Source organism: Anabas testudineus, chromosome 24 (genome assembly GCF_900324465.2).
Source record: "Anabas testudineus chromosome 24, fAnaTes1.2, whole genome shotgun sequence".
NCBI lineage: Eukaryota > Metazoa > Chordata > Actinopteri > Anabantiformes > Anabantidae > Anabas > Anabas testudineus.
The window spans coordinates 12,747,130-12,760,112 of record NC_046632.1 but is presented as its reverse complement, the minus strand read 5'-3'; the positions used below and the strand labels follow the sequence as shown (position 1 = coordinate 12,760,112).

The window sequence follows — 12,983 nt, the reverse complement described above, 5'->3', positions numbered from 1 at the left end:
ATAGCTGACTTTGATATTGTTGTGATGTTTCACGATTAATCTGGGACAGAACACATGCCTCCCTGTGTGCGATGGAGCCGAATATACCACAGACATAAAAACCAAACAGAGTAAATAACAAATTAGGATATTTGAACTTGTAGGCTGTTAAGCACAACATCATCTCTAGAGCGCTGTTGAAGGCTGGTGCTCTTATTTTGAAAGCAGGAAGAGACCGGTTTTCGCCCTGACTGTGATGTTTTGTGTTCACTGACGCGGTGGGAATCAGGGTCTGGAGACGGATAACGGGTCCTGAGAGCCTAGAAACGAAATATCTATGTCCCTCGCATTTGTTGTGAATTTTTACAGCGTGTGTCGCGTTTGCAAAAACCCAGTGCGTTGACCCCAGACCGGGCCCGAATCGCCTGTCGTTCTAGTCGCGGATGGGAAGCTCGGTAGCTAGCTAACTTGACGATGATGATGATGATGATGATGATGCATCAGAGGAATAATCCCGGTGTCTCTGACTGAGATGGAGCCAGCGATGCTTAACTGGACTTGCTTGCTTGCTAGCTAGCGAGCTAACGGCGCCCGCCGGGAGCCACAGCGCCCGAGCAGCCCTGGATAACGTTAGCTAAATGGGTACAGCTGCGGTTTTATGGCGCAGGGTTTGTTGCAACGCTAAGGGTATCAGACGTCTCCACCTGTGCTCCCAGATTTTAAAGATTGACAATGTCAACTAGCAAAGATTGCTAACTTAACCGTTTGGGTTAGCTACACGTGACACACTGTATCTCGCTCCAGCAATTAGCTGCTCGTCGCTCCGTGTCTGACCGTCCTTGGATGCTTCAGTGCTGTTAATTAGGTGAGTACCATGAGCTAACAGACTTTAACTAACACTAAATTACAGGCTCTGACTATATTCTGGGTGAAGCGTTACCAGCATTGCGCTTTGCAGCAGCTCGCAAACACCCAGCGTCTGAGCTAACGTTGGTTATTGTCTCGTAAAATACCTGAGGACTCGAGCTGGTTGAGTATCTCTGTGGTGTGTCAGGGTATTTTGCAATACCAGAGGTATAGCCCACACGTTTCTCAACATCTGTTCCCGTTATGCTAACTCAGCCCGCTGCTAGCTAGCAAGCCATAAGGCACTCGACCATGTTCGGTGCGGCTGGTCCTTTTATGGTTCTGACTTTGTACTGTGGATTATCGGTGCGGATAGTTAGGAAGCTACATGTAGGGACGATCACCAGACAGTTCAGAGTAAGTACTATTGATTAATAATCAAAAGGCAGCGTCCACTACGAGTGTCTAAATTCCGTGAAGTAGCCTCCCCCTGCTCCTGGTTAGCGGCCGACTCCCTCCGCTTGGTTTCCTCCGTGTGTGGTGTAACATTGGCTTGTTTTGCGGATTTGTGTCCTGTTCAGAGCACACCGTTTGTCAACAGTAAGAACAACACGATGTATGCAGATGACTCATTTTTTTTAGCTGTGCTAAACAAGCCAGGCATCAGATGCTAACTGCTGCTGTGTCTCAGTTTCAGACGGTGTGAATCAGGATGGCACAGCTCTTGGACGGGGCCGGTAAACTGGGCTGGGTGCTGCTCAAGTCTCTACTCCGTTTTGTGTTTATGTTCTTCAACAACTGTGTAGCCATCCCATCCTACTGCTTATACCTGCTGCTCCTCCAGCCGCTGAGAATATGGGACAGCTCCACTTTCTGGCACATTGAAGGAGTCATGTTCAAATGGTTGCTGGCCATGGTGTCTTCATGGGGCTGGATCGCAGGGTACACAGGTAAGACTGTTGATCATTCACACATATTCCCACTGTCCCACTTGCAAACCAGCTCCAGTTTGGGCTTTAAGCTCAAATCATGGATTTAAGCAGGGATATAAATGTATACTTATGTTACTATGCAATACTTCCTAATGCTTTTCTATCACTTGTATGTAAACACTGGACATAGCGTCTCCTCAGCTGATGACTACTGACCACTGTGTGAACATGGGCGCCAGTTTGTAATTTCCATCCCACTCTCTGTCTGCCAGTGAATTCTCTTGTATTGAAACAAAGTCAGTAATAGGGGGCAACTTGTTGAATAAAAATGAAGAGAAATAAAAACACAATGTGTATCTCTGTTCTGAATCTTGAGTGGTACAGCTGCTCTTTGCTCCTCTTTGAAAAGAGCATTTCCATACCATCAAGATAACTTGATTCTATAACAGTGCTGCTTTGAAAACCTTTTCTTCAATTGCATAGCTTAGTCTGCTGCTATTTGTATACATGCATACAGTATGATCACATTTGCATTGCTAGAGCATCTGGTTTTATTTAACATTTACTGACAAGAAGCAATAGTTGCTGAAACAATTAGGTGATTAATTAATTCCAGTAACTATTTTGAGAACAGAGCGATTAGTGCATTTGGTTTTCAAAGCATTTGCTTCAAATGAGTTTCTTCATGTAATGTGATTTTCTGCATTTCTGTATCATATGTTAGGGAAACGGTTACCTTGGGCTTTTGGGTTTTTCCTTGGAGGAAATAAATTGCCAAAGATTTGTTTCACATTTCATAGCCTAATCAATTATTTAGGGTTTTTTGATAATGAAAGTAATTGTTAGCTGCAGCCTTAACTATGTGATTTGCTACTCAGATGACAGGGATGCTTTTTTGGTAGTTGTACAGAGGCAGTACAACAAACCAGCTTTTATCAAAAGGAATAGCTGGATGTCATAAGTGTTGAGTCTTCTCAGCTGGCTGGAATATCTTGAAGTTATTCAGGCAGTCACTGGTGTTTGGTTGCAGACAACTACTAGCAAAATGCTTACAAATGCAGGGAACATTGTGAGCAACGAAACATTTATTAATAATGCAAACTTTCAGCTTATGGAATACCTGGTTTTGAATTAAGCAGTTTGTTAACCACCGTGTTTAGCAGTGAGGCGCTATATGGCTGTATTATTCAAGTAATGCTAAACTGTAATTTAGAATCAATTTATTTTTTTTTTTCTGCATGTCAGTTGTGATTTTGGTTTGACTCAGTTGCTTTTTATTGTGGCGCATAGTAAATTTAAACTGCTGTGACCTTAGAGTGAAAACGCATATATTGCAAAAAATAAAACTAAACAAAGATCTGAGCAGTAAATAAATACAGAACATTAAATACTAGCAAAATACTCATAGCATTAGATAACCTGCTTTATTAGAGTCAGCATACAGTAGCTGTAGTCGTAGAGCATGTGTGAGCGCTTGTGTTGTTGACCTGCCTTCAAGGGCATGGGGACAAAGATGGGGTCTATTAGCATTTTTACCTTTCCCGAACAAGGCAGTCACGTCTCTACATGCTCACTGCACTGTGTGACAAACCTTTAAATCTGGACAGCACAGATTTGAGGCTTGTGACAGCTTTTCTGTCACATTTAAAGGACATATGTACAGTGTTTATGTATGTATAGATTCTGATACCGTTTCTGTTTAAATGTTTACATAAATTTTGGCATACATAAAGCTGAAAGTATTCTGTAGCTGCACCAAATATTAACACTAATTAGTTATTGCTAAAAGTCATGTTTTAAACAAAATGCTGTCAAATATTTGACAGCATTTTTTTCTACAACAATATGGTAATAATATACAATAAACAAGCATTTTCTGACTTTTAGATATTGTGAGAAATATCTAATTTCTCACAATATCAAATTGTCAAAATTTTTCACCAATTAATAAAATGAATAATTCTGAAAATAATTAACATTAATCAAAAATGAAATTATTCCTGATTTGTCTCTTTGAATGCCTTTAAAACTTAAATCGTCCTCCTAGCTGCTTTTGTGTTTTATTTATCATCATCATTTATTTGTCATCAACAGAAATAGATTTCATTCTGGTAACATTGTGCCACATATTTTTTTGACTGCTGTTCGGTTCATCCTGCACTTGGCTCGAGAAATGTGTGTCAAGAACACAGGGATTCTCACTGCAGTCCGGAAACTGAGCTTTAGTTAACTATCAGACATGAAGGATGTTGCATCACCTCCACTGGAGAGGCAGAACAATAGTGCTTTGTAGATAACAAAGCAAATACAGCATGCGTTTGTGTATATTCTGCTTAATCACATCACAGAAGTCGCATTAATTGTGCAGAAGATTTGCTGGAAAGGTTTTGAGCCCCACCACCCCTTACTAAACCACTCAGAGAGACTTTGTTTACACCATTCATTAAAGAATGAGTGTTACAGGTGAATGGCTTCTGTTATCCTCCAGTGTGCTGCACTAAATATTTGTTAAACTCTAACTTAAAGCAGCATCCTGCATTCCTGCAGTAGGGCTGATTAACGTTTTTTGCCTAATTAAATAACAAAGGGGTTGATTCGAGAATATATTTTTACTTTGCACCAAGGAGACATTATCAGACTCTAGGTAGACTTTAGGTGCAAATTTTTTGGTGTGATGTAAAAGGCCGCCTGCAGTATATGATTAATGGAAAGATTTCTCACCACTGTGCCGACAAGCTAACTTACAAAAAGCAATTAACAAGATCGATACTCATATTTAATTGTTATATACATGTTGGCTGTAGAGATTTCGGGAAATCTTCGGTGCTCAGTGTGTGGTTGATCATTACCCAGTAATGTGTTTAAGTCATCTATGGCTGGCCACATGGCTAGTTTATCAGGATTCTATATGTCTTGCAATAAATTCTGTCCATCAAGGTGATAATGTTTTTGTTCAGGCTGATTTACAAAGGTGTTGATTAAACTGTATGATAATTTTGAAGGCTGGAGTTTGTGTTGCTGGTAAGATGTACTGCACTGCACACAAGCTGTTTTTGTAACAGGCTGTTCAAACATGAACATCCACAAGGTGTGACAAAGACAGCTGCTATTCAGAGATGGTGATTAGGAGAGATCAGGTAACGTTGGTAATGTGGGAACTAGTTCAAATGCACTTAAGTAGCCTTGTTACTGGAGTAATCTGATTACTCCTCTACCATGTCCCTTTTGGTGTGTCAAAGTGCAGTCAAAGAAAGACGGAGAGACAGACATAGTAAAGTGACTGTTTACAGCGCAAACTATCCATGTTAAAACAAAAAAACAGGAAGTTATTCAGACTCTCAAACGCATTAATGTTTAAGTTATAGATGGACTTTGGACAGACTTTGTTTTAAAAACATGGAGGCATCGCTCTGTGTAATGATTTTCTCTGACAACTATGTTGTCCTTTGCAACCTTTGTCCTGGATACGCGCTCTTCTAAGAACACAATTAGGTAGGTGTGTACATGACAGAGAAGTTGCTGTCCTCCAGTATAAATCTGTCTGGAGAAATTGGGTTTCCCTAATGCCTTACCCCTAATGTGGAAACCAGAACTATTTTCAGACTGGAACCCTGAATTATCAACATGCAGTTTCTTACAGACATCGCCCAGAGGAGCTAAATGTGCGAATGCAATATCCCAATCAGTCAGCATGGGCATTAAACGGACATTACCCTAACAGCTCCCTAATACAAACTCCCAGTGATGTCCTATTGAGCCCATATGTGAATACAGCAGGCAATTGTTCAGCTACTGTAGCATTCACACTACCAACGACAAATCCCTTCTCCAGCAACAGCTTCTATTCATTGTCAGTGAAAACCCATCATAGTTGGTCCTATGGTTGGTAGTTAGACCCCACTGTGCAAGACAAAGTCAAATGGGTCCCCAGAGATGTGACAGAGGAAAGTTGAGAAAGCTTAACTTTATGCATTTGAGTTCAGAGACAGTTAGACGAGAGTCAACACACCTTAGATTAAGATACTGGTTTTGTGTTCTGCTCTTTCTTCCCACTTACCTGCACGTCCTCTTCTGTGTTACCTGTTAACCTGTATGTCATGTCAATCAAGCCGACCCCTTTTCCCTATTGTCAGCAAAAGCAGAGCAGCAGTATGAGGTCTGGTCAGACTGTCTCACACACACAGCAGTGGGAGACAGGTGCGCTAAAGCCAGGATTAAGATTTCACTGTGTCCCATGATGAGTAGCTGGCCTGTTGAACCTGTGAAGAGATCAAAGGTGGTCACAGCAAGATTTCTGTCAGTAGAGCATGCACACTTTCCCAGTTATGAGTTACATTTTCCAGCCTTTGATAATATGAATCCAAAGTTAACATAAAACATGAATCGACATGAATAGAACATCACAGACAGATTTCTAATGTCTGATGTCCATATACAAACTCATGTTCTATCGCTGCAGGTTATTTTTTTCCTCTCGATGTCAGTTCCATAATCTTCCATCAATTGATTGGTTGACAGAAAGTTAATCTGAAACAATTTTCTGACTTTTGGGGTTTAACCATGTTGTATATAAAATATTCTGGGGTTTTCAGGTTTTTTGTTGTTATCTTGCTCATCATGTTTGATACTGCCTGTCTGCTATTCTTGTTGAACCACTTTTATAACACTAGTTTCTGACGTTTCACGTAAATGAGTAAATAATCTTAGTAACAATTAACTAATGAGAATAAATTAAATGCTTCATCAAATGTGCCATCCTTTTCTTTTAAAATAAGACAACTAATGCTGCAACACATTAGATTAACTTGCTGGTTATTTTCTTTATTAAACATTTGGTCTCTAAAATATTACAAAACAAAGTATATAAATCCTCACAGACAGAGGTGACATATTGATAAATGACTTTATTATTCCTTCCAAACTGCGTAAATAATATATTTGTAATATCTCACAATACAGCCTCACAGTACCATCAGGTTTTACAGAACCAGCAGGAAACACTGCCACGTTGTTGTGTATTTAGGGTTTCAGTTCTCTGCAAATGTTTTCGTACAAGAAAGATCAAATTTCTGATGTGCTAAGCAGTAGGGTTGGAGTAAATTCAGCATGTATCATCTCCTCGGAAGCTGTAGAAACAGTTCTTAATTTGTCCTGTGTTAGACTGTGTACGGTCATCGTGCACCCACACAAGTGTTATCAGTTTCTTGGTTGATTAGACTTGTTCTCTGGACTATGTGGGTGTGTACAGATCATCTGTGATTGACATTCCTCTGACTGTCATACACTATGTTTATGGCACTTATTTGGGCGAGCCGCTTCATGCTCATTTTCAGTCTATTACCATTTCCAGTCTTAAGTGAGCATCATTGTATGTTTGATCTCCAGTTACATCTGGTAGTCTCCTGTTTGTAGTGAACATTTCTGCAATTTGGAAACAGTTGTTCTGTGTTTAGGGCTTTGTGATCAAACAAAGAAAGTTAAGAGGGAATGCGTGAAAAAGATGCAAACACGTCCTGCACTCGACTCCACAATGGAAAAAGATCTAGTAGTGGGCACTTTTGAAAGCTTTTATTTACAGAAAGGAAACCTTTGGTGCCTTGCCAACATACATTTGATAAATGCGGGTGTATGATGCATGGAAACTTACTGTAGGTTGAGAGTCAAGAAGGCGAACCGATGTGGAATAACAACACAGCCCTGCAGCTTGGGGTCAGTTCAGAGGAAGATGGCGTGAATGGGAATTAACATCACTTTTGTTCTGGAGCTCTGAAACATGTTTGCATAAGTGGAGGCTGATGTTTCACTCCCTGCTGAACAGAAAGACTGTGGGGTATTGATGTGGATGAGCAACACATTACGTGGTAAATCCATATTTTAATGTTAATGTGTTGTGATGTAACTGATACAACAAACTTTTCAGAAGCTGTGGATGAGGTCAAATGAGCTTTTAGGTTTAAATGACTGTGGGAAATTAACAGCAATTCAGGACACACATTTATTCCATTGAACTGACAGGGAGACTACTGGGCTGCGTTTTATAACTGGATTTAGCTTGGTTGGTCTTCACACTGCATTCACAGTGGCCAGATGTAACGTGTCTTTTTTGTTAAAGACGAGTCTATTTGATGGATTTTCATTTAATTTTGCACAAACATTTTTGAGTTTTCACAGGAGGATAAAAATGTCTTAAATATAAAGAAAATGTACAAACAGAAAATGTTTCACTGGCAGGACTCTTTTCACTTTAGCCACACTCGGGCGAGGAGAGCCTCGTTTCAAAGGAGACGTAGGGATACTTTGCCAATTTGTTCTGTAGAGAAAAAGAGCAAAGTGTAGCGATGGACGACAAGGTCAGCAGTACACCGTTTAGCTGACCACCGATACCGGATTAGACACCATGCCTGCAGCATGGCTGTCATCCTGCTGCACTAACTGTGTCATCTCAGAAAGACAATTTCCCTAATGTATTCCATCTGACAGATGACCCATCTCTGATGTCATTTACGCTCGTCTCCCGCAACAACGGGGACTTCTGCAAGCATAAAGACATGTTCCCTATGAAATGACTTTGCCTTCAGGGGATGTGCACCCCAGACACTCTTGTCCAACCGCCACAGATGTGTCATTCTTCGAGAAATATGCTCTGGATTCCTGTACTATGAGATTGATTGTATTCCCCAAAGGACAGGAGGCCTAAATTAAGCATGCCAATAACTTGTCACCTTCTGTCCCCCTTTTTAAAATCACTTTTTCTAACCTCCTTCTGAGAATATGTGAACATTTAAAAACTAAATGTGATTTCAGGCTGCAGCATAGAAAAAGTGTCAAAGTGCACCAGAGAACGTAAAATGAACAATGAGCACCACAAGTTGTTTTTATGTCCTAGTGACACTAACAAACTCAAGTGTCCAAGTGGCTGTCTTATCCCTTACTGTTATAATGCAGTTAACAGTAAGAGGCCACTAGGAGCTTCCATTACATTAAATGTTTGCCGTTAGTGTTCGGTCTTGCAGCCGTGGAGGGTGTTCTTCAATGTCTGCAAGTGAACATAGCATTACATCATGCATCATTTTGAACATCCTGAATAGCCAGCAGCAGGTACAGTGGGCTGGATTTCAAGGTGAAATGAAACCAGCTTGAAACCTTTGTCATAAATGAGTCATTCACAAATTGTAGATCTGACTGACTGCTTGAAATGCCTATCTGCTGTGTGATGACAGGAAACCTTAAACCTTACATAAAATTTGCGTAGTTTCTAACATAAAAGGGCTGTTGTGTTTGGCTGTGTACCCAACGTTTTTCAGGGCGGTTCTTATTTGCTGAAGTAAATTGATCCTGGAAATGTAGGCCGCACATAATGTGATAATTAAGGACATTTAGAGTTGTTGCTCAAAGTGGAAAAGTCAGAAAATTATTCTTGATGCAGTTCAGAGGTCAGTCAGAGGTCACGGCAGCCTGTTATCCGGTGCTTGGCAAGCCGTTTATTTATTTTTCTCTTTGGATGGAGTACCATGTTTTTTAAGATAATGAAAATAATCATAACAAATTGTACCTGGCCCTTTTCCATCAGGGCATTTTTAGGGCTTTTTCAGGGCTGGTGTCTGATCTGAACCAGTTTTGACTGCTACCGGCACTTTGCCTGGAAAACTGGTTTGAGAGTTGATGCCAGCATAGGTTCACAAAGCCAGGAGCAACACCAAGACATTTTAGTCCGCTATTATTGTTGTGCTTGCTGCTAACATTGCTGGAAAAGTGGAAACATACTGTTTACACAATGACGTGGTTCTATGGTGACTTTGTAACCTGTGGCAAAGCAAACAGCTTCTTAGGTTTGTCAACTCGCAGCAAAGGGTTAGATTTGTTGCTCTAAATTGCCCACAGGTGTGAATGTGGGCCTGCATAATTGTCTTTGTGCATGTGTCAGCCTGTGATAAGCTGAACTGTCCAAGTCTTGCTCAGTGTCAGCTGTGATCAGATCCAGCTGATCTTGTTTTTTTTTTCTCACCAGTAGCATTCCAGCTAATTATTTTGCCCCAGACTGCCTCAGTGCAGTTTCAGGATCATCATCACTGTGACCATGTGCTGCTCTGAACCTACTGCTCAACTGCAGTGTTGTCACTATTAAAGGTGCCAAAGCATCTCGTCAAAAATAAAAAGAATCCTCCCTTGAACTTGTCTTTCAACAGACACTTTTACTTTTCTGCTTTTTCTGCTTTGAGTAGCGATAGTTTGACTTAGTAATGACTTCCAACATTTCTGGAAAAATGCTTCCGGCTACCCTTAAAGGGTGTGCATGACCTTGAGTACAACGACCTTGTGAGATCTTGCGTGTAAAGATAGAGCTGTAGTAAATGCCTGAAGGTGATACTAAAGAAAGGATGCAGCTTCCCCTCTTTTACCAGTGGACAAAAACTGTGCAATAGACATGCTGCTATACAAACACAGACCAAATGTACATAAGTAGTGCAACATACTGTCTACTAATCACGTATACAACAAATGGATTCAACAAACATTTGCAAACATTTGCTCGGCTTTAACTGTGTTTTAATTTATCTCTGTTTGACCTGCTTACTCACTGATTGTAAGGAATTAACACCAAAACCTGGCCCTTTTCATCTCCAATCAAAATGTGTGTATTCAGATAGTCATCTGAAGTTTGCCAAAGTCAACATACTTTTTCCACTAACACTATTAGGTTTTTCTGATTGTTCTCAATAAATTGTGTTGTTATTTTAGGCGCATCATATTTCTTAATACTCAGATCAGATCATATTTTATGACAAATTAATGCAGAAAACCATTAAATTCCAAAGGTAACATAATTTTTCTTGTCACTGTATGTCAGTCCCACTCAGTGTAGTTGTCATGTATTGTGTTGGTGTCATTATCGTGTTTAATTAAATGATAAACTTGGTGTCTAAATGCAAATCTCACCACTTTCACTTTATCTGCCTGCAATCCTAACATTAACTCCTGCATAGAGAGGAAACACTCACTCACTCACTCACTCACTCACTCACTCACTCTGCACCTCGACTGATGCAACATTTGCATTACGCCGTAGCACTGAACTGTGGGGATTCCCGGTAAACGATTGCAGCACAGCTCAATGTTTCACCTCCTTGGCTTTCTCTTAATATGCAGAAACATTGAGCAGTGTGTTTAAATTGCAAAAGAAGCTCTCCAGCAGTGCTATTGTTGTCACCCCTCATCTCACATGCATTTCCTCCATTGTTGCAGCCTCCGTCTGTATCAATCAGATGCTGTGAATGCACAGTGAAGTCGCCTGTATACTCTCAGTAGCATTCAGACTGGCAAATCATGGAAGGGTGCCGAGGGGTACAGATCCATATATCAAGTAGAAACTCTGCTTTACTGACTATTTCAAGCATCAAACAAGAGTTTGCCGATTTCATGTGTACTCAGCTACATGTTACAGTGCTTTGCCACATCCTAACCTTCGACTGACCAAATCACAGGTTGATTATTAAATTGCCGTCTGTGTCATTTTAGTCATGTATTTGATTAAATGTTTAGCTGTGTTATGTCCTCAAAAACAGCAAATGAGTCATATCTTTGCAACGTTTTGTCGGATCATGACCAGAATCGTTCTGTGGGTAGATAAGACCTCAGTGTACCTGTGCAGTGTACCCTGCTTGATGTGTCTGTACTTGGCCCAAAGAAGTGCAGCTATATTTTGTTTATTATTTTCATCACTGTTTTCAGGACAGTTCTTATTTGCTGTACTAAAATGATCCTGGAAATGTAGGCCTCACATAATGTGGTAATTAAGGACATTTAGAGTTGTTGCTCGTAGTGGAACAGTCAGTGAAAACATTTCTTGATGCAAATCAGAGGTCACATCAGTCGTACGTCCATTCGTTGTGTAGTTTTAGAGAGGAGGGGAGCATGTTTAGATGGTAGACATGCAGATGGGCCTGGTCTTTGCTTTGTCAGGGTGTCGACCTGATCATCAGCCAAAAGAACAGTGTTATTTCAGCCACTCACGGAGCTCCTATACCAACAAGTCATCTGATCTTGTGTGTTGTACATTTTGTGTTGACACAAAGCCTAATGCCTTTAAACTGAGTATATTCTTTGTCAAGTACCTGCATCATTCTTTACTAAAAATACTTTTCTGCCACCTAAAAAAAGAAATGGGTGCACAAGTGCAACTTCAGATACTTAGTAGAAATAATTCTGCTGTTGTTTTCTGTTCTCTAAGATAGAAAGCGCGTTTAGTAACTGCCAGGAAAATGAGATTGTATAACTCTATAAGCTACTAATAAACTTACAACTAAGTAAAATTTTATCAGTGACAAAAATTAATAATACATTGATTAGCTTGTGGCCGCATGAGAAACATGTAATTTTTGTTTAGTATATGAATTAAAATTCAGATGATCATGAGGGGATTTGAAAATACTATGTTATCATCTTTTTTTCCCCCCCTCGGGACAGTTTCCTCCGCTTTGCTTAGAGCAGCAGGTAGTGAAAGTGATTAAGATCTCATTTCCTGAAACTCACTTCTCCTTTCTCATTCATAGGAACAGATTTTAAAGGAGTTACTTAAACCACAGCAAGCCACAGTTTGCTGGCATCACCTGATGTTTATGTGTTAATGCAGGAAGTCTGATGGTTTTGTTTTATTATCTTTTATTTATGACCTGTGACGGAAAGTAGTGTGGAGGTCTACCTAACAGTACGCAGTGAAAGGGTCAGAGGGTAGTAGTGGCCTAATGGTTCAAAACATTCTTTGGCATCTCCTTGTGAATAACTTCTCCATGTTAATTATGTTGTTACAGTGAACCACACCCGTCTGGCTCTGTTTTTGTGTTTATATGTGTTATTTTCACACCCTGTTTAACCAAGATGTATCTGTGTGTTTTGCCTTGCAGTAACAGAATGGGGTGATGATGTTCGGCCCATCTCTGAAGAGGAAGCCATGGTCATTGTCAACCACCAATCCACAGGAGATGTGTGCACCCTCATGATGTGCCTGCAGGACAAGGGCACGGTAAGAATAAAGAGAAACGCGTTACCTCGTTGTATCCCTTTTAGGAAATCCACGAATAGAACCGCGTTAAGGTTGAATGCGGCGGCATCAGTGTAAATAAAAGTCATGCAGAGCTTTGAGCCTGCAGGAAGCTTTGTGCAGTCTGTGTTGTGCTGGATAGGCTGCTGTCTGAGCATGTTTGTGTGTCTTTGTCACTGCAAGTAAAG

General features: G+C 40.4%; 1 protein-coding gene across 3 annotated transcripts in view; it reads left to right on the top strand.

Annotated features, from left to right (window-relative positions):
- The first annotated feature begins 243 nt into the window (after positions 1–243).
- Positions 244–12,983, top strand: part of lpgat1 (lysophosphatidylglycerol acyltransferase 1) — a 36,482-nt gene continuing 23,742 nt past the window's right edge. Inside the window, exons 1-3 of one of the 3 annotated variants that reach the window (XM_026341536.1) lie at positions 244–844; positions 1,517–1,775; positions 12,659–12,777. In XM_026341536.1, the coding sequence (XP_026197321.1) occupies positions 1,538–1,775; positions 12,659–12,777 (357 nt within the window). In that variant the 5' untranslated portion in view covers positions 244–844; positions 1,517–1,537. The other 2 variants (XM_026341537.1, XM_026341535.1) reach the window with 2 other exon arrangements.